General features: G+C 54.1%; 1 protein-coding gene across 1 annotated transcript in view; it reads left to right on the top strand.

Annotated features, from left to right (window-relative positions):
* Positions 1–19,359: 19,359 nt before the first annotated feature.
* Positions 19,360–19,817, top strand: part of SET (SET nuclear proto-oncogene) — a 6,576-nt gene continuing 6,118 nt past the window's right edge. Inside the window, exon 1 of the mRNA XM_004677273.2 lies at positions 19,360–19,781. Within this exon, the coding sequence (XP_004677330.1) occupies positions 19,709–19,781 (73 nt within the window). The 5' untranslated portion in view covers positions 19,360–19,708. The remainder of the gene's footprint in view (positions 19,782–19,817) is intronic.

Below are 19,817 nucleotides of genomic sequence, written 5' to 3'. Positions count from 1 at the left end.
TCGCGAATAGGGTTCTAATAACCATGTGGAGGGTGAAGTCCAGGAGTAGCAAAGACCACCTGTGCAGCAGCTATAACACCCCTATACACAAAAAAAGCCCCCATGTCATCCAGAGTGGCATGAGTTCATATATAGAAATATGTTGAAATTAAAGACCCTAGTAGGTGTCTCCCTGGTGGCGCGGGGGTTAAAGACACAGTGCTGTCAAGCAGCCACTGCAGCACAACTTTAGTCCCCGGCCAGGCAGTGGCCCACATGGCACAGAGACCTCTCCTGTCCCCGCTGCTCCCCTGGGCAGTGTGTTTCAGTGGATCCGCCTGTTCTGCTCCCCACTCTGACTCTGATGAATCCTCTCACCTCCCCACACACACACATTTCGCACCTCTGGCCTGCACCCCAGTTCTTAACATGCATAATTAAATAAATAAATTTTCTTTTAATTAAAGAACCAAATAACTTTCAGTTATTGTGTGTCAGCAAAAACTCCAATTTCATGTATGAGTCTGGATAAAATATCTACAAAACAACACTGAAGAAATGATCGTTAGACGTTGTATCAAGCAGCAAATGATCAGAGAAGGACCTGCTCAAGGTGACCTTGTAAAGTCAGCTCACATTTGCCCGGACTCCAGGGTGGCTGCTTGGCACCAAAGCCCAGTTCTGAACTCTTGGCAGGGGTCTCTGGTCAGGTCCTCTGGGCCACTTTGCTCTTCCCCCGGCCTCTCAGGGGACCTGCACATCACAGGGACATGCCCAATCGGAGGCCCTGTGCCCTGCTCCCCAATTTCGCACTGCCTCTTCAGGGTCTGGTTCCAGCCAAGGCCACAATGACCGAAAAACACGCAACAGAAATTCCTTCCTAGAAAGAAAGTAAGCCAGACGAAATTCTTGTGGATTCTTTTCTTCCCACTAAAAGAATCTCCAAACCTCCAAGGATTCTAGAACTCACAGTCACAAATGAAGCTCAAGGCTGTGGGAATCAGGAGGCCTGAATGCTCTGGGTCCTCCCTGCATCTTGGCGTCCTCGCTACAGACAGCTAGTGTGACAGGCCAGCCTTACCTGCCAGTGAAGGGGACTAGTGCAGGAGAAGGGCAGTCCTGAGCCGACATGGCCGAACGCCTCCACACAGATGGAGTTCAGTCCTCAGAGTTGGCATTTTGAGTGATAACTGATGCCTGAGCAAAAGCAATTCCCCTGGGGGCCACCCTGGTGGCGCAGAGGGTTACAGCGCAGCACGTGAAGCTGTCCGCAGCCCCTGCAGCATGAGTCCATCCCCAGCCAGGGATTGACACACCTGGTCTCCCCGCTGCTCCCCTCAGCAGTGTATTCCATAGATCTGCCTGTTCTGCTCCCTACTCTGTCTCTGGTGACTCCTCTCACGCACCCCCACGATTCTGGCCTATACCCCAGCCCTTGTAAGCATAAATAAATGTTTTTTTAAAAATAGTCTCACTGGCCCTCCCTGGTGGCGCAGCAGGTTAAAGCGCAGCACTAAGAAGCTAAAGCCACTTCTGCATGAGTTCGATCCCCGCCTGCCCCAGAGGTGACCACGTGGCGTGGCAGACCTCTCCTGACCCGCCCGCTGCTCCCCTCAGCAGTGTACTTCGTCGATCTGCCTGTTCTGCTCCCTGCTCTGTCTCTGGTGAAGCCTCTCGCCGCCCCTGAGCTTCTGGCCTGTACCCCAGTTCTGTATGCACAAATAAATAAATCTTTAAAAAAAAAAAGTCTCACTGTGACCTCTCAGTTGTCCTCATCTCCAAGGGAGTCCCCAGGCACACGGCAGGTGTCACTGTGTATTCCAGATGGCGGCCCGTGGTATGCTTAGGCCAGTGGTATGCTTCTGACATAGACCTCATGTAGATGTTTAAAAGTGGCAGCTGTTCAATGTTCATGGCATAGGAAAAGTTTCATAAGATGCTATTTACCTACAGTGTGTCCTTTTTTTTTAATTTTTAAAAAAAGACATCTATTTTTGCATACAAGAACTGGGGTACAGACCGGAGGTGCAGGTGTGAGAGGACTCCCCAGAGACAGAGTGGGGAGCAGAACAGGCAGATCTACTGAAATCCACTGCTGAGGGGAGCAGCGAGACAGGGGAGGTCTGCTGCGCCCTGGGGGTCCCTCCCTGGGCGGGGATCCAACTCCAGCTACAGTGGCTGCAGACAGCTTCACAGCTTCACAGTGCCGCACTTAACCATAACCATAACCGCTGCCTGTGGGTCACTTTTTCTCTCTTGGGAGTTTTCGAGTTTTATGGGGCTTATTTGTGAAAAGCAGTGAGTGAATGAAGGGACTATGCTTGAAGCTTAGTGCAGGGGAGAGCTCTGTACCTCTGGAGACAGGCAGATGGGGGAACAGCTCCTCCTCAGGATGAGTCTGGAGCAGATAAGTGCAAGGAGGAGGGGGTTGGAGCCCCAGGACTAAGGGGGAGAAGGAGAGAGAGGAGGAGGAGGAGGAAACCTAGTGGGTTCTTTCTCCAGCCCTCCAGGGCCCCCCTGTAGCCGCAGGTGCTCCATCCCCTTCCCTCATCCTGGCAGCCCTTTCTAGCTTATCTGCCCACAGGGCTCCTGGCCATTTTCACTGAGAAATGAAGACTTCTGCTCACTTGGAAACCTGGGCGCGAATGCCCGTAATGTCTGTGACCTTATCCAAGTGCCTGAACTGGAAAAAAACCGTGAGCAGGTGAAGGGTGGCTCAGGCTGAGTCTCAGTCGGGAAGCCACTCTTCACGCGTCACAGCTGGCTGCCTCCCAGAGGGCCATGCCCGCTCTGCCATGGGGCCTGTGCCCAAAGGCCAAATGCGCTATGGTTTCCTCTGTCATTCTGAAATAGCAAAATGATGGGGAGGAGGGGTTGCCCTGGACAAAGGAGGTGGCAGGGCAGGAGGGGAGAAAGTGTGCCTCTAAAAATGCACATCTGGAGGGGCCCTGCAGTGATGGGGTTCTGCACCTCTGTTGTCTCCATGTCTGGGTTAGGTTGTACTATACTCTCATTTTTTTTTGATGCACACAAGAGCTGGGGTGTAGGCCAGAGGTACGGGGCTTGAGAGGACTCCCCAGAGACAGAGTGGGGAGCAGAACAGGCAGATCTACTGAAATATACTGCTGAGGGGAGCAGTGGGGAGACAGGAGAGGTCTGCTGCACCCTGTGGGTATCAAACTGGCCAAAGAGAACTGTTCTCAGCTGCAGACAGCTTCATAGTGCTGAGACTTAACCCCTTATGCCACCAGGGAGGCCCCATTTAATTTTTTTAAAGGCTAAAACCTCCTCAACCTGGTCTGGCTTCCCCTTCAAACCTCCCCTCCAGGGAGGGTTCCTTTCCACCCTCCTGAAGTTCAAGTCTCCTTGGAGAGGTTTCTTTCTCACAAGACCAGATTTCAAGTCCTTTGTTTGGGCTGGGGGTACTGAAGTTTCTCTCTTCCAGAGCAATTTCTCCTCAGAATTGTACTTCAGGGCCCTCCCTGGTGGCGCAGCAGGTTAAAGCACAGTACTAAGAAGCTAAAACCACTTCACCAAGAATTCGATCCCCGCCCAGAGAAGACTCACATGCTGCGGCAGACCTCTGCTCACCCGCCCGCTGCTCCTCTCAGCAGTGTACTTCATCAGTCTGCCTGATCTGCTCCCCGCTCTGTCTCTGGTGAGTCCTCCCATCGCCCCTGCACCTCTGACGATGTATACATAAATAAATAAATCTTTAAAAAAAAAAAATAAAGAATTGCTCTTCAGCAGCAAGGCAGCCATGACTGTCTGCCCCAACAGGTCAGTCTACCGGCCTGCACACCATGCTTGTCCCAGAGCTCAGCACTGTGCCTGGCCTGCAGTAAAGACTAGCTGGATCAGCATCCAGCCGGTAGTAAGTTCAGTTTCTGGCCTTCTGACCAGATCACATCCCTTTGAAGTCTGGACCAGGCCCCACCCTGCCCATCAGGCTGTTTCCAGGAGGCCGGTGCTTCCTACCTTCTGCTGCACAAAATGTTCAATGTGTGTTCAGAGAACATTCCACACGTGTTCAAGGCGGGTCTTGCAAAGGGTCCAAAGAGAAGGCATCTCATCTGAAAAAGCTGCTGGCAATTATTTTTAGGAACATCCAGTTCCGCTGGAGAAAAACAATCCAACTTTGCATGTCTCCACTGTAGGCCAAGAAAGAGACAACTGCTTCTATTGTGAAAACACCTCGAGTGGACTGGACGCAGCACTCTGTTTACGTAAGCCTCACACCCGCACAGGTGGGCGCTAGGGCTCCCCACGTCTAGCGTCTAGCGATGGGCAAGGAGGGGAAGGCCAGGCGCTCTAGTGATTCCTCCCAGTCCTGCAGAGCGGGAGAGTGGTGGCGCTTGGATTAAAACCTGAAACTTTTCCATGCAGAAGCTCGTGTTCCTTTTTTAAGTCATTCTGTGCCTCTGTTTTCTACTCTAAAATGGGGGTGCCAGGCTCCCTCCCAGCGGGCTGAGACAGGATGGGATGAGCCAAGCAGGGGCCCCCGGAGCGGGGACACGAAGCAGCTCCTCCGATGCTCTCAGTTCCTCCACTTCTTAGTGATCAACATCGTCACCGCCAGCGCCGTCGGGGTCCGAGAGACCACACCAAGGGCGGGCCTTGAAGATGGGGAACATTACATGAGAGCGGAGGAAAGCGGTGTGCACACACACGGGTACACGCACCGACACACACACCGCAGACACCACACACAGGACTGGCAGCCAGTAAGCGCTGTCTCGCTCTCTCACACGCGACTGCTGCCTAGTACCTGCTGTCCTGGCCCAGGGCACCATCACCGATGTGTCAGGCACTTGCTGGACGCTGTGGACTGTGCTGGCTTCTGCCCTTGAAGAACTTACAGCCCCTGGGCCCTCCCTGGTGGCGCAACTGGTTAAAGTGCAGCACTATAAAGCTAGTCGTAGCTGCCTCATCATGAGTTTGATCCCCGCCAGGGAGTGACCCACAGGGCACAGCAGTGCCCTCGAGTGTGTTTCAGTCCATCTGCCTGTTCTGCTCCCCACTGTCTCTGGTGAATCCTCTCACTGCCCCTGTACGTCTGGCCTATGCCCCAGTTCTGGTATGAATGAATAAATCTCTTTTAAAAAGAGCTTACAAGGGCCCTCCCTGGTGGCGCAACGGGTTAAAGCACTGCACTGAGAAGCTAAAGCCACTTCTGCATGAGTTCGATCCCCGCCTGCCCCGGAGGTGACCATATGGTGTGGCAGACCTCTCCTGACCCACCCGCTGCTCCCCTCAGCAGTGTGCTTCGTCGATCTGCCTGTTCTGCTCCCCACTCTGTCTCTGGTGAAGCCTCTCACCGCCCCTGAGCCTCTAGCCTGTACCCCGGTTCTGTATGTACAAATAAATAAATCTTTAAAAAAAAAAAAAAAAGAGCTTACAAGATGAAAAAAAAATGTACAAAATGATGTAAAAGTAAACTATTATATTATAAAACAAAAAAAGACCTTACAGTCCCTACTGGAGACACAGTTACGGGAACTGGGCCTTGGTTCTGAGGGGTGAGCGGAGCTGAGAGCTCAGCACTGCTGTCGCCATGTTGTGCGCCAAGAAGGTTCTCGAGGAAGAGAGTTTCCAGGCTGAGGGCTGAGCAAAGTCACCTGGAAGCCACAGTAACTGTCTTGTTGAACAAATGCCAACTGAAGGATTATACGGAGGCAAGCCAGAAGGAAAATAAAGCAGGGGGAGGAACAGAAAAGTGTGAGGGTGGAAGGACCACCGTCCTCCGCCCAGACTGGCAGGGGCTCACGCCACACCAGGCCCCAGGAGTCCCTGCTTGCCCTGGCCTTTTGGCCTTTGGCTAGTGGTGCTCCCAGCCCAACCCCTAGGCCTCAGCCCACCCCACCGGAAAGACCTAAGTTCAAAAACTGACAGAGACAAAGGAAACCTAATAAACTCATTAAAACAGTGCAAAGGAAGGGGGGGCGGGGAAGGGGGGGAAACTCCTGCCGGCTTCACCCACAGGGCCTAGGCTGCTCGGCTGCCCAGATGGAGCCTGCCGCTGGGTCCCAGCCAGCCATCCTGACTTCCTTCCCTGCTGCGCCCCCACAGGGCTCCGCTTCGTGACCTGCCGGGTCCGGCTCTCAGTCTTGAGTCTCCTGTGCATCCGTGTGACCCTGTGGCCCTCTTGCCCCGTCCATGCCTCAGTTTCCTCTGCTGGAATACTTGTCTCTCATGTGCAGGGAACATTTTCTGAGACTGAAATGTTCCCTTTAGGCCGACCTTCCCTGAAGCCTTGACTGAAAAAGGCATTCCTGTTCTCTGTGCAGGCCTGCTGTGGGGCCTTCTCAGCTTGGTGTAGCACATTCCCTGTGGGTTCCCTGTGGGTGGTTGGTGTCTCCCTGTTCCCCAGGCACTGGGGCCATTGTTCACCCTCATTAAGCATGTATTCACTTTGAAGAATATGTTAGCACAGAGGTGCTAACTTCACTTGCCTTGCTGCATCCAGCACCTCAGTTCCTCAGGCCTCGCTGGTGGTGCAGGGGTTAAAGTCTCTGCACTGCCAAGCTATCACCAGCCATTGCAGCTCCAGTCAATCCCAGGCCAGCGAAGTGATCCACATGGCGCGGGCAGACCTCTCCTGTCTCCTCGCTGCTCCCCTCAGCAGTGTACTTCATCAATCTGCCTGTTCTGCTTCCCACTCTGTCTGGTGAATCCTCTCACCACCCCTGCACCTCAGGCCTGTACCCCAGTTCTGTATGAATAAATAAATAAATAAATCTTTAAGAAAAAAGAAATGTTGTAAAATCAGAATGTAGTGATAGTTGTGCAGCTTTGTGGATATACTAATAATCATTGATTTTATGCTTAAATGTGTAAAATAATGGTATGTAACTTAAGCTGTTTTAAATTTATTTTTGTTGAAGATTTATTTATTTACGCATACAGAACTGGGGTACAGGCCCAACGTGTGGGAGTGAGAGGAGTCACCAAAGGAATTTTCATCCCATAAAGAGAATCAGTCTTTACAAATACTCATCCCAAACCCAAACTTCCCTGTACCCAAAATGTATGTCCTTTCTACTTGGTTCTCCGGCTCATTCGATGCTTATTTATTTAAAATATTTTATTTATTTATTTTTGCATTAAAGAACTCAGGTGCAGGCCAGAGGAGCAAGGGTGAGAGGACTCCCCAGAGACAGAGAGGGGAGCAGAACAGGCCGACTGACAAACACACTGCTGAGGGGAGCAGCGGGGAACTAGGGGAGGTCTGCTGCGCCCTGTGGGTCCCTCCCTGGCCGGGGATCGAACTCAGGCTGTCAGGGTGGTAAAGTTGAGATGTAACCCCAGGCCAGCAGGGAGTTCCCCTCTAGGAATTTTCTTCAAAGTTGATCCAGATTCTTTCTGCACAGGGAAGAGAAGGCTGCATGCAATGGTCTCGGTACCGCGCCATGGGCTTCAGGGCCTGCTCCACACACATCAGCACATTGCCAACTAGGATGTAGGCCTGACTGCTTGAGAAACTGATTGGTGACCTTCGGACGGGCAGCCAGTGCTACCTGCCTCGACTACTCACCGAGCCTCTCTCCAGCACGGACAGCCACTGCTGGCGCCTCACCATCTCTGTCAGCATTTCCTTCTGCACACGTCAAGTCCAGCATTTCTCCGGTCAGCATTATGAACTATAGTGCCGGTCCTGTGGGAAAAGGAATGTGATAGGTAATGGAAGGCCCCATCCTTACATTTTAACATCCATAAAATAGACAATCAAATGGGGACCTCCCCGGTGCCACAAGAGGTTAAATCTCAACTCTACGAAGCTGTCAGCAGCCATTGCAACAAGAGCTCAATTCCCAGCCAGGGAGCTGAACCCCATGACAGTGCACACCTCTCCTGTCTCCCCACTGCTCCCCTTAGCAGTGGGTTTCAGAAGATCCGCCTGTTCTGCTCCCCGCTCTGTGTTGAATCCTGTCACCGCCCCCTGCCTACGCTCCAGTTCTTCTATGCAAAATAAATGAATGAATAAATCAGGGGGGAAACATGTTATCTCCAGAGTTAAAACTAAAAAAAAAAACGAAAAAACAAAGAGAAGCAAATAACAACCTGAGAGAAAAACAGGTCACAACATGTGACAGAGAAGGCTGATGTGTTTTAGATGTGAAATGCCATGGAAATTCACAAAGCAAGAGAAACAGCCATAGGAAACTGGGCGGATTGACACGAACAGACAGTTTACAAAGGAAGACTTACCACCAGTAGAGAAACATGAAAAAACGGTTCTGTCTCCCTCCTTATACCAAGTCTGAGATAAAGTGTTCTCTGGGCGCTCAGCCCATGAGGCAGGGTGACGCCAGCAGAGAGCCCGGCGGCCACGCGGTGTGAGGCACGTGGCCTTCCACACAGGCTCCCTCAGCAGCTGTAGCTCTGGGGATGTTTTCGACGGAAGCGATGACATCTGGGTAGCGAGATGCAGTTGCTAGGAAGTTCCTCACAACAGTGTTGAGCTCGGCCAGACAGGAACAACTGAGATGTCCACTGTCAAGGTTTAGTTACACCAGGACAGCACATTCCCGCAACAGAAAACAAGGCGGGAATGTCCAGGGCCAGCGTGTAGTAACAGAGGGTGATGATGAGGGGAATGAAAACTGTGAGTGGGAAAAACTAGTCTAAAACCATGTTTGTACGGCGATCCCCATGTTTTTTACATACACAAACACACCTGTAGTGACAGACGGGTTGCGACTGAGGTAGGTTATGACAGCAGCTGTCGAGCTCCCTGGTGGCCTTGGGTGAGTCTCAGCAGTGCTGCTGCTCGGGCCTGAGTTCCTGAGTCCAGTCGCGTCCAGCTGGGGAACTGAAAGGCCGCGCAGACCTCTCCTGTCTCACTCCCCCTCAGCAGTGTGTTTCCGTGGACCTGCCTGTTCTGCTCCCCACTCTGCCTCTGGTGGAGCCACTCACCCCCACCCTGCACTCTGGTCTGCACCCCAGTTCTTCCACACATTAAAAAGAAAGAAAAAGAAAATAGGATAGGGCTCCACCTTTTGGCCTTCCCTTGATATTCTAAATTTTAATGAAAATGCTGCTGTAGAAAGTACTGATGTGTGTGGAGGAGCCAGAGCACTGGGCGATGGGAGGGGCAGTGAGTGACCTTTGGGCTCTGGCACCTGATGACCAGGTTTCTTCATCCCAGGCTCCTCTGAACTGGGAACCGGGCAGGGAAATCTACCCGGAGCTGGCCAGAGGGGGTCGAGCTCTAGTCAGACAAGCCAGGCTCTGGGTAGCAAGGGACCCACCTGCTTAAAGCAAGATGCCCCTAAGGTGCGAGGGTGCCAGGATGACTGATCAAATTCTCCTAGTCCTTTTATTTGGGGCAAGAGTCTTCGAGTCCGGGGCCTCCCTGGCGGCCCAGTGGGTTAAAGCGCTGTGAAGCTGTCCGAGGCCACTGCAGCACAGTTCGATCCCCAGCCAGGGAGTGACCCACAGGGCGCAGCAGACCTCTCTTGACCCACCCACTGCCCCTTCAGCAGTGTGTTTCAGAGGATCCGCCTGTTCTGCTCCCCACTCTGTCTCTGGTGAAGCCTCTCACTTCCCCACCTGGAGCCTGTACCCCAGTTCTGTATGCATAAATAAATCTTTAAAAAAAAAAAGATTCTTTGAATCCAGATGCTTCAATTGGTTTGATCTGACCATCTGTGAAATAAGAACAGATACTATCCTAGAAATGATGATGAGAAGTTCGAAAGGAGAAGGCTTACTAAGTGCCCCCCACTAGTGCTCAATAAGTGGGAGCTGTTTATAGCCTGCACAGATACCTAAACAACAAAGTGGTGTACTTGGGAGTTTTTGGAAACTTCCAGCTTCCAGAGGGCACCTGACCTCTCAGGGTGACAGAACAGGAAGAGCCAACTGGCCTTCCGGGGGGAGAGGAAGTCCATCTGCAGCTCCTCTTGGAACAGAGTGAAGTTGTGCAATCGCTTACTAGTGCCTCTGGGAACCCAGGAGGGGAAGTGCTGGACGCCACAGAAGAAAGGAGAGGTGGGATGGTACATGCCGGGACTGACCCGGCAGTGGTGGTCAGGCTGGCCCAGCCCAAGTGTGTGAGGTGGGGTGATGTTTTTTCTTTTTTTTAAGATTACTTTTATTTATACATACAGAACTGGGGTACAGGCCAGAGGTGCAGGAGCGGTGAGAAGATTCGCCAGAGACAGAGAGGGGAGCCGAACAGGCAGATCCACTGAAATCCACTGCTGAGGGGCGCAGCGGGGGACAGGAGGCCGTGTGGGACCCCTCCCCGCAGGGATCAAACTCCTGCTGCAGTGGCTGCGACAGCTTTATCGTGCTGTGCCGTAAGGGCTGCACCACCGGGGAGGCCCAGGTAATTTTTCTCAATGTGATATACTCATGAGGTTCACAACTCAACAGTAACGAGTGAAACATCACCCTCTTGCCTGTGTCTTGTCACTTCTCACCAGTCTCACCTCAGGCCCCTCCAGGGCACTGTTGATATCACTTTCAAGGGGAGGCTGCAAGAAGGGAGTTGGAGGAGGGGGGCAAGAAGCAGGGCGCAACCCTACTCCCTTCTACACCAATGGCAACATACTACCCTCTGGGCTCAGGATTTTTTTTTAAGATCGTTGTATTTGAGCCCTCCCTGGTGACACAGCAGGTTAGAGCGAAGCACTGCAAGCTGGCTGCAGCCACTTCAGTGTGAATTCGATCACTGACCTGGAGGTGACCACCCGGGGCAGCAGACCTCTCCTGACCGGCCCACTGCTTCCCCTCAGCAGTGTATTTTCAATAATCTGCCTGTTCTGCTCCCCACTCTGTCTCTGGTGAAGCCTCTCACTGCCCCTGCACCTCTGGCTTGTACCCCAGTTCTGTATGAATAAAGAAATCTTTAAAGAAGAAAGCTTGATGTATGTATGCACACAAGAACTGGGGTACAGGCCAGAAGTGCAGGGTGAGAGGATCCCTAGAGACAGAGTGGGGAGCAGAACAGGCGGATCCACTGAAACACACTGCTGAGGGGGCAGTGGGTGGGTCAAGAGAGGTCTGCTGCGCCGCGTGGGTCCTTCCCTGGCCGGGATCAAACTCAGGCCATGTGGTGATAGTGCTGTAGCCCTGAGACCAAGCCCTAGCCACCAGCAAGGCCCCTCGCTGGTTTCAGACTGTATTTTTCCACTTCTTCCTATCTCTCATCCTCTATTTGTTCTGATAGTTGCAGAACTGCTGTGGTATAGGTATTCATGGTGTGGGTTAAACCCTTTGTTCCCAGATGGCCTAACAATTTGTTAGGTTGACTCCAAACCTTTGCCTTTACAAACAATGTTGCAATGAATTGCCTGATACAAGGGGCATTTCACAGCTCACAATAAATCTGTAGGATAAATTCCTAGAAGGACAATATCCAGGTTAAGGGCATATGCTATACTCTGCTGTTTGTTTTTATTTTAAATATTTATTTATTATTTATGCACACAAGCATGGGGCACAGGCCAGAGGTGCAGGAGAGAGAGGATCCACCAGAGAGAGAGAGTAGGGAGCAGAACAGGCAGATGGATGAAATACACTGCTGAGGGGAGAAGTGGGGAGACGGGAGAGGTCTGCTACACCCTGGGGGGTCACTCCCCGGCTACAGATAACAGGACAGTGCTGTTGGGCCGCCAGGGAGTGCCCCAGATCTTGGTGTTTTTATTGACAGAGAAGGTGAGTCAAAGTGGACACTGGACTTTGGGCTTTAGGGAAGGTCAGTTCAATGATATACACCTGGCCCCCGCAACCCCCCACCCCATGGTGCCAGTCTTATCAACAAGGTACCCCCTAATCAGTCCCTGGGCGCAAAGCACAAGCATGGGCCTGGGTCTAGTCATCCTGAAGGGCTGCACCTACCTACTGTGCCAGGGCCAGCAGCGGCCTGCTCTGGCCTAATTTGAAAGGCGCCTTGAAGCACATTACACCCACACCCACTTCTCAGCCCCCTCCCAGGTAGGGCATTTCCTTTCTGGTCTCAAGGTAGTTCTGGTTTGTTGGCCTTATGAAGCGCTCCTGGACAACTCATGTAACCCTTCTGGGTAGCCTCAGGCCCTACCCTGGGTTCTGGCTGGCACAGCAGGGATCTAGACTTGCCTCTCAGTTTCCAGAAGTGTCCACTGCTAATACTCTTGGAAACCAGTAGCCAGGATGTTAGTGCTCTCCCCAGCCACACCCACGCCTTCTCTGCTGGGGCTGTCCAGCCATGCAATGCTAGGGTGTGGCCTTTAGCCACCCGCCCAAAGCCACACCCGCCCCCCCCACCTCCCCAGCGCCACTCAATTTAATCAAAAAAGAAATTTCAGGGCTTTGCAAGGGGTTAAACCTCAGCACTATCACACTATCACCAGCCACTGCACCCTGAGTTCTACCCAGGCCAGGGAGTGACCCCCAGGGCGCAGCAGACCTCTTCTGACCTGCCCGCTGCTCCCCTCAGCAGTGTACTTCATCCATCTGCCTGTTCTGCTCCCTACTCTGTCTCTGGGGAACCCTCTCACTCGCGACCCCCACAACTCTGGCCTATGCCTACTTCTTGTATGGATGACTAAATAAAATAAATCTTTAAACAAAATTTTCATTTTTGTTTCTGTTCTTGTGTGATTTCTGGGGTGAAAAACAGGGGAAAGATGACCTTGGTCCTGAGTTTGAAAGCCCTAAGAGAAAGTGACAGTTGTTACCTATTTTGCAGATGTGGACGCTGAGACTTAGGCTGGTGAGAAGCAGTCGCTGGGCAAAATGACCAGCTATGACCGCTAGAACTCAGTTCTTCCCCTCTGGCCCTCTCCCCTCAGTAGATCTGGTCTTCAGTCTGCCTGCCTCGGAAAAGTAAGACACTGGTGCAAATGTCTCAGTAAGACGTAAACAGCTGTCTGGGTGAAACCAAACCTTGGGAACCTTGTTCTCCTGGTCGCCTTAAGGAGCCTGCAAGTCCCTTGAAGCTGAGAAAGGATGGAGGGATGGAAGGAGCTAGAGGAGAGGTTGGGTGTGTATGGGCTCTTCCATCAGAGAAGGCTCCGCTTGCCATCAGCATGGACATCTTTAACTTACGCCTCTAGTTTACTTTGTTGAGGGCATTTTATGAGGAAAAAAAAAAGTGGAAAAAATGGAAACTTTTGGACTATGCAAAAGGCTAGGGGATTGGTTAGAGGCTGAAAGGGGCCTAAGCATGTTTTATTTAGTCTACAAAGTGTGGGTTTTTTTTTTCCAGAGGTTTATTTTATTTATTTATGCATACAACAACAAGTGGGGGGTGATGAGAGGATTCACTGAGCAGAACAGGCAGATAGTTGAAGCACACTGCTGAGGGAGCAGCGGGTGAGACAGGAGAGGTCTGCTGTGCCTTGGGGGTCAGCTCCCTGGCCAGGATTGAACTCATGTGGCAATGACTGAAGATAGCTTGATAGTGCTGTGCTTTAACCCCTGAGCCCCCAGGAAGGCCCCTACAAAGTGTGTGTGTGTTTGTGTGCACTATTTTGCTGTTTTTTTAAAGATTTACTTATGCATACAAGAACTGGGGTACAGGCCAGAGGTGGCGGGGGTTGGGTGTGTGGGGTGGTGAGTGGATGCACCAAAGTGGGAAACAGAACACACTGCTGAGGGGAGCAGCAGGTGAGACAGGAGAGGTCCGCTGCGCCCTGTGGGTCCCTCCCTGGCCGGGGATCCAAGTCATGCTGCAGTAGCTGCAGACAGCTTCATAGTGCTGCACTTTAACCTGTTGCTCCACCAGCGAGGGCCCAAAAAGTGTGTTTTAAAACATTTAATTAGTTGCTAACTTTTAAAAATACAGAGCATCCCTGAGCTGGTTTTTCTTTAGAAAATAAAGACCTGGCGGGGGGTCCTCCCTTCTGACTCAAAGGGTCAAAGGGTAGTGCTGTGCAGCTGTCTGATACCCGGCAGGGAGTGGCCCACAGGGTGCAGCAGACCTCTCCTGACTCCCCACTGCAGTGTGTTTCAGTGGATCTGCCTGTTCTGCTCCCCATTCTGTCTCTGGCGAATGTTCTCACCCCCACACTTCTGGCCTGCACCCCAGTGCTTGTATGCATAAATAAATAAATCTTAAAAAAGAAAAGACAGCCCTGGTGAGGCAGGTTTTGCACAGCAAACACACTGGTGTCGCAACCCCTAGACCCCGAGGTGGGGTGTCACCAGTGCTCTGGAGGTCCTACTGCCTACCCCACGACCAGTGAAACCATAATATGGCGGGGAGAGGCTGTGGTTGGTGCTATGGGGTCACTGCCCGGCTTCTCAGTTGGGCAGTGGGCAGCGCTTCCAAGGGCTTCACTCGCTTTTCCGGATTTGACAGACGTTTGCATTGTTTTCAGATACCTGTCTATGGGGGAATAGCTTGCTGCTGTGACCTTTCTTCTACACTGACCACACATGCTGGTGTATTTCTGTCAGGAGCCGGCCTGAGGCAGAAGGTAAGCCCGCCCAGGCCAGCTCGGTTAGGGTGGGCACAGTCACCTGCGCAGCTGATGTCACCCCGAGCCTTGTCTTACAGTGCCCACCTGAAGGTCCGCAAAGGCCTCGGTGCTTGTGAGCCCCTCCCCGACAAGATGCCTTCTTTGAAGTGGTAGCCTGTTTTCTGGAGTGAGTGAAGCCCGGCTGGCCCTGTTGAGTCCTCTCAAGGCTTACTTTCCCCCTTCCTTTGTAATTCTTGTTTGGGGCACCCTTCGTGGACCTGCACGTCCCTTCAGCTGAGGCCCCGAAGCTGGGGGCTGGGGGCGGAAGGACTGAAGGATGCTCCCGACGACGGTGAGGAATAGCGTCTTCTGGAAGCCTCAGTTTAAAAAAGAGAAAGATGAGTTCTCCAAGGGGCCTGATCCAGAGGGCTGGGGGAGGGGCGGCTGGCGTTTCAAGTTAGACCGGGAAAGCGCCGGGACTGCTGTTCTCATGAGGAAATGCCTCCCCCACCCACCCCATGCCCGAAGGCCCCAGTAGAGAAGCCCTGGAAGCGACCGAAGGAATTTGATCTAGAGGGGAGGGTGGTTAGGGAGGATGAGGCTGGGGGAGGGGAAAGGGTGTGAGTGCCACTGTCATGTAAATCCCTCCGGCCGCACTCCAGAGCCAGTTAAGGCTGGGTCACCTGGCCGGGCGGTGCTCGGAACCTCTGCCAGGCCTACCTTTCCCTCAGGTCTGCTCCTGGGACTTTCCTGGCAGCATGGCCCCCAAACGCCAATCTCCACTCCAACCTCGAGCAAAGAAATCAAGGCTTCCTGCTGTGCCCAGGCAGGAGGACTCCAACTCCCTGGGCAAGCCGAAGGGAGGTACGTCCCGGCGCTACCTTTTCTGGGAGAAGGACGGGATTTACGTGGGTCGGTTGAAGGGTTTTTTCTTTTCTTAAGCCTTTTGAAACGTCACCCCAAGCTCCTCTGAAGGGTTTTAAAGAAGGGGCGAGTGATTCAGGACTAGGCGAAGAACCAGGCGGGGTGAAACTGGGAGACACAGGGGTGCTCGTCCCTGCCCCCAACCGCACCTCCGCGGGGCTGGCCTCCCAGCCCCCTAACTGAGAGTCTTGGGGCTCCCTGTCTAAGGAAGTGGCCCGCCAGCCTGCCTTAGGCTGGGGCGACACACGTGGCCCTTCCTCTCTTCACCCTCCACATCCTGTCAAATCCTGTCTGGGGATCCACGTCCTCGGTAGCTTTGTTTCTCAGAACCCCAGGCCAGCCACCGGCTCCGGGCTTACCCCTGGTCGCCCTCCCGTCGCCCCGGCGGTGTAGACGGAGTGACCAGCAGCCCCGCTCACCTGGTCTGGGCTGGCCAGTCCAGGTTCAAGTTCCCTCCGGCCCCTCCCCCACCCCTGTGCTTCCCTGTGTTCTGCACCCCGCGGGCCCACCGCACAGTCACTCGCGGGCTTTCTCCTCCGAGTCGCGGCTGTTGGGCCTTAGGTGCCCCCTTTCGCCCTGGCAGCGCTCAGCGCCCCCAGCCCGGTTCCTACATCTTAGGCTGTGATTGTCAGTTTTGTGTCTGCTCCCCTCCCCCAACCCCCATTAACTCGGAGGTGAGGGCTGCAGTTTTGCAGACACATGGCTGGCAGCCGAACACAAAGTGGATTGTTTTGGTGATTAGGCCTCCCTAATAGAGTGGGGAATGGTGGGGCCTTCTCGGGGTGCTTTTGGACAGGAAGAAGGCAGGAAAGCGTTGTGCCGGGGAAATGTGGCAGCAGGCTGGTTGGGGGAGGGGGAAGGGGAAGCCCGAGACCAGGGCTCAGGATCTTACTGATTTGCTGACTCGGCCCAGCCAAGTGGAAGGAGCACTGGCTGCGGAGTCCTCGGGACCAGGCCCTGCGCATCTGGGCTGTTTGGCAAGGCTGACCTGACTGGGTCAGTCCTTCCCCTTCGCCACCCCCTCCCCTTCCCCTTGAAGCTGGACCCCGGGTCTGAAACCAGCTGTGACCTGGTTGGGCAGGGGACAGATCTGTGCGTCCTTCCTCTGCTGTAAAATGGACTTAGCAGTACCTGTCCTTTAGGTTTGCCGTGAGGTTTACTTAGACTGATGGGTCATAAGTTCCCTTCCAAATGGAAGGCAGCAAAACGTCCTGTGGTCACCTTCCATTCAGCTTCCTGGGAGAATTAACTCCCAGGAGTGCAAGCATAGACCCCCAGAGGTGGTCGTCCTAAAAGCAAGTAACTGCTCAGTGGCCACTGGCCTTCCAGGACTGTGCTAAGTGCTCTCATCATTAGTATCCCTGCAGGACCCCAGTCTTCAGATCAGAAAAGAGGTTCAGAGAGGTGTGTTGAGGGGTGGGGCGATGTGGCCACCCCTAGCTAAGATTCTCCAGGCATCCTGGGGTTCTGCCACCTCGTAGGGGACACCGGCATCTTTCTGTTGGTTCCAGTCCTAAAGCTGTGGGTTTCTCCCCTTCCTTGGAAGCTGGGGAGGAGAGGCGGAGGAGTTCCCAGCAAGGTGAGCAGCTGAGGAGCCTGCTCCCGGCTGAGCTCCCGCCACAGAGAGGGGAGGAGGGAGCAGCAGCGGACGCTGGGTGAAACCTCCCCGGTGTGTCCACACCACTCCCTTGTTTACTGAATCGCTTTCCCTTTTGCTTTCTCTTTCTCTTGCACTTCCTAGTGCGTGCTCCTGGCATTGATCTGGAAAAGCGCCGAGGGAAAGGCTGGGCAGCTCTGGGGCTGGCATGAGGAAGGAAGACTGGAAGCCCCATTGCTTAATTAGAAGGGTCACTCGTTCCTTGGGGCCCCTGAGGATGCGGGGCAAGTGGGTGCTCTAGGTCACTGGTACCCACCTGTGAGCAGGCTTCGTGTGTGAAAACTGCAAGTCCTCACAAAATGCTTTTCGACCCATCAGTTTCTGAAATCAGTTTAGTGTCTGACCTGCATTTAAAGAAAGTATTGTAGATTAGAAAATTAAGAGGGAACATCATGCTTAGCCTATGCTGAGTCCTGGTGTCAAGTGTATTTCCTGTGTAGGTCATGTCAAAAACTGAAAACAACAAACAACCTAGCTCTGTTATCTACCCACCTGGCTTCCAATCTTGGTCCCATCACTCGCATTAAGAAGTTGAGTTTATGTGAGAAATGACCATGTTCTTACCTACCCTGTATTTCATGAGGATTAAAGGGGAAAATGCAGGTGCCTAGGACACATTTTTGTCTCAACAGTGAAGTAAAGGCACAGTGATTCTAACTCCACGCCAGTGACATTGCAGGGGGAGCTTGAAAATGGTCTGGGGGATGCTTCTACACACCACTGAAATCAGCCAGTGCTACCAGTCCGGGTTGTTCTTTTTTTCTCTTTTAGAAACTGTTTGTCAAACACCAGCTTGTCACTAGTGCTAATAGCGCTTCTTTAAAAAGCCTATCCATTGCGATAGTTATGAATTGGCATAATTTGGATTCGATTGAGAATAAGATCTGGAAGGGAAGAATTGACTGAAACAAAGAAATTTACTCCTTACGGAAAATAGGAGACTTTCTAAGTTGCCTTTTTCAATGTAGAAGATATTCAATACCTGCACAAGTGTTGGTTTTAAGAAGTGATTAAGGATTTCTTCCACTCCTGAAATGAGTTGATTTGTAGATAACTTAAAAATTCTTAAAAGCTAAAGGTCCTATTTTTTTCTAGAAAACTTTTTCAGAAGTCCATTTGTTCGGGTTGTTTGTTTCAGACACTTTTTTCTCCCTTTAAATACTTAACGTGTGTGTGTGTGTGTGAGTGTGTGTGTGTGTTTTAAAGCCTGGAAGGAAAGGTTTAGCAGGAGCTTCTGCATTTCGCGGCAATCCCAGTAAGACAACTGTGTCCTACTCCTGGGTTCCTCTATGGCTGTGCTAGAGCTTTACAGGAGGGGGCTGAAAGAGAGAACAACTTGGCCCCTAGTTCTGTTACAAACACCCTGGGAAAGGTTTCAACCTTTCCAGGTCTACTACTTGGGCCCCTGGAGCACCGGGAGCACGGTGCAGCGCCCTTATCTTAGGCTATCTTAGCAGTTGAGTCCCTTATCTTAGGCTATCTTAGCAGTTGAGTCGCGAGTTGGCTTTGCTGGGGCTTCCTTGTCACTTGGTGAAGTTGGCACTAACTAAATCGCCACCTCGATGGACCTTCGTGCGGCCCCCAGGAGACACTGGCTGTGGAGACTGGCGCCCCGGTCTTTTCTTGTGAGCTTTAGAAGCTGATGGGGCCAGAGTGACCCTCTCCTGCCTTCAGGCCACAGCCACTCAGCTCGGCCCTGCAGAGAGATCACCACTGATGGCGGCCCCCACTTTTCAGGCTCCACTGCACTTCACAATTCGTAACTGACGTAGGTGCCGCGGCGGGGAACACGCCTGCACCCCAAAGGGCCACACGGCCTGCTGGGCCCACCCTGGGCGACACGCCGGGAAAAGGTGCTGCCTGGGCCAGGCGGCTTCGCGGCCGGCGGCGTCCCTAGGATGGAGCAGCCGGCGGCCTTCCACTCGCCGCGGGACCTCCCAGCGGTGTTCCCGGGCGCGGGCCCCTGGGCGTGCACGCGGAGCCCGGAGGTGCAGCCGGGCTCCGCCGAGGCCTGCACTCCCGGGGCGCCGGCGGTCAGCCCTCTCCTCCGCGCCCCGCGGAGAAGGGAAGCCGTTCCGCCACCACGTGACGCGTCCGCCGGGGGCCTGCGCGCTGCCGGCGAGGCCCCGCCCCCATCCGCCGCGCGCCCGTAGCGCGCAAAAGTCCCGGGTCGACTGGAGAAGGGGAAGGCGGGGGAGGGGAGCGCGGCGCCGGGGGCCGGCCCCGTACGTCGCGGCGCTCTTCCTCCCGCCTCTTCGCCAGGCCTAGTGTCTCCGGCCCCGGCTCCGCCCCCTCGGCCCGGCGCCCCAGCCAATGGCGCGGCGGCGCGAGCCTCTCCGGCCGGGGGCGGGGCGTACGCGCGGGGCCTGGCGCGCCTGCGCCCTGCCGCCCGCCCCTCGCCGAGAGGAGGAGGAGGTGGAGGAGGAGGCGGCTCGGGAGAGCGAGCAGCGAGCTAGAGCGCGGAGCGTGAGTGAGGGAGCCGAGCCGCCCGCCCGCCGCCGCCGCCTCCCCTCCGTAAGCAGGAGCCCGGGCCGGGGCTCGGCACGCCAGCCAGCCCCTCCCTCGTCGCCAGGCCGCGAGGGCAGCGCGCGAGCCGGGGGGAGGGCGAGCGAGCGAGCGAGCGAGGAGCGAGCGCCGGGAGGAGGCGGCCGGACCGAGCGGGCGCCCGCGCGTGTGGCGTGAGGGGAAGCCGCTGCCCGCCCCCTTCGCCTTCCCTTTCTCCCCCTCCCCGCTCCCCCCCCGACCGCGGAGCAGCACCATGTCGGCGCCGGCGGCCAAAGTCAGTAAAAAGGAGCTCAACTCCAACCACGACGGGGCCGACGAGACCTCAGGTGAGAGGCGGGCGAGGCGGGGGCCGGCCCGCGCCG

The sequence above is a fragment of the Condylura cristata genome, unplaced genomic scaffold (genome assembly GCF_000260355.1).
Source record: "Condylura cristata isolate star-nosed mole 26May11 unplaced genomic scaffold, ConCri1.0 scaffold00006, whole genome shotgun sequence".
NCBI classification, from domain to species: domain Eukaryota; kingdom Metazoa; phylum Chordata; class Mammalia; order Eulipotyphla; family Talpidae; genus Condylura; species Condylura cristata.
Note: the sequence above shows the minus strand (reverse complement) of the source record. Positions and strands in the feature narration are given on the sequence as shown.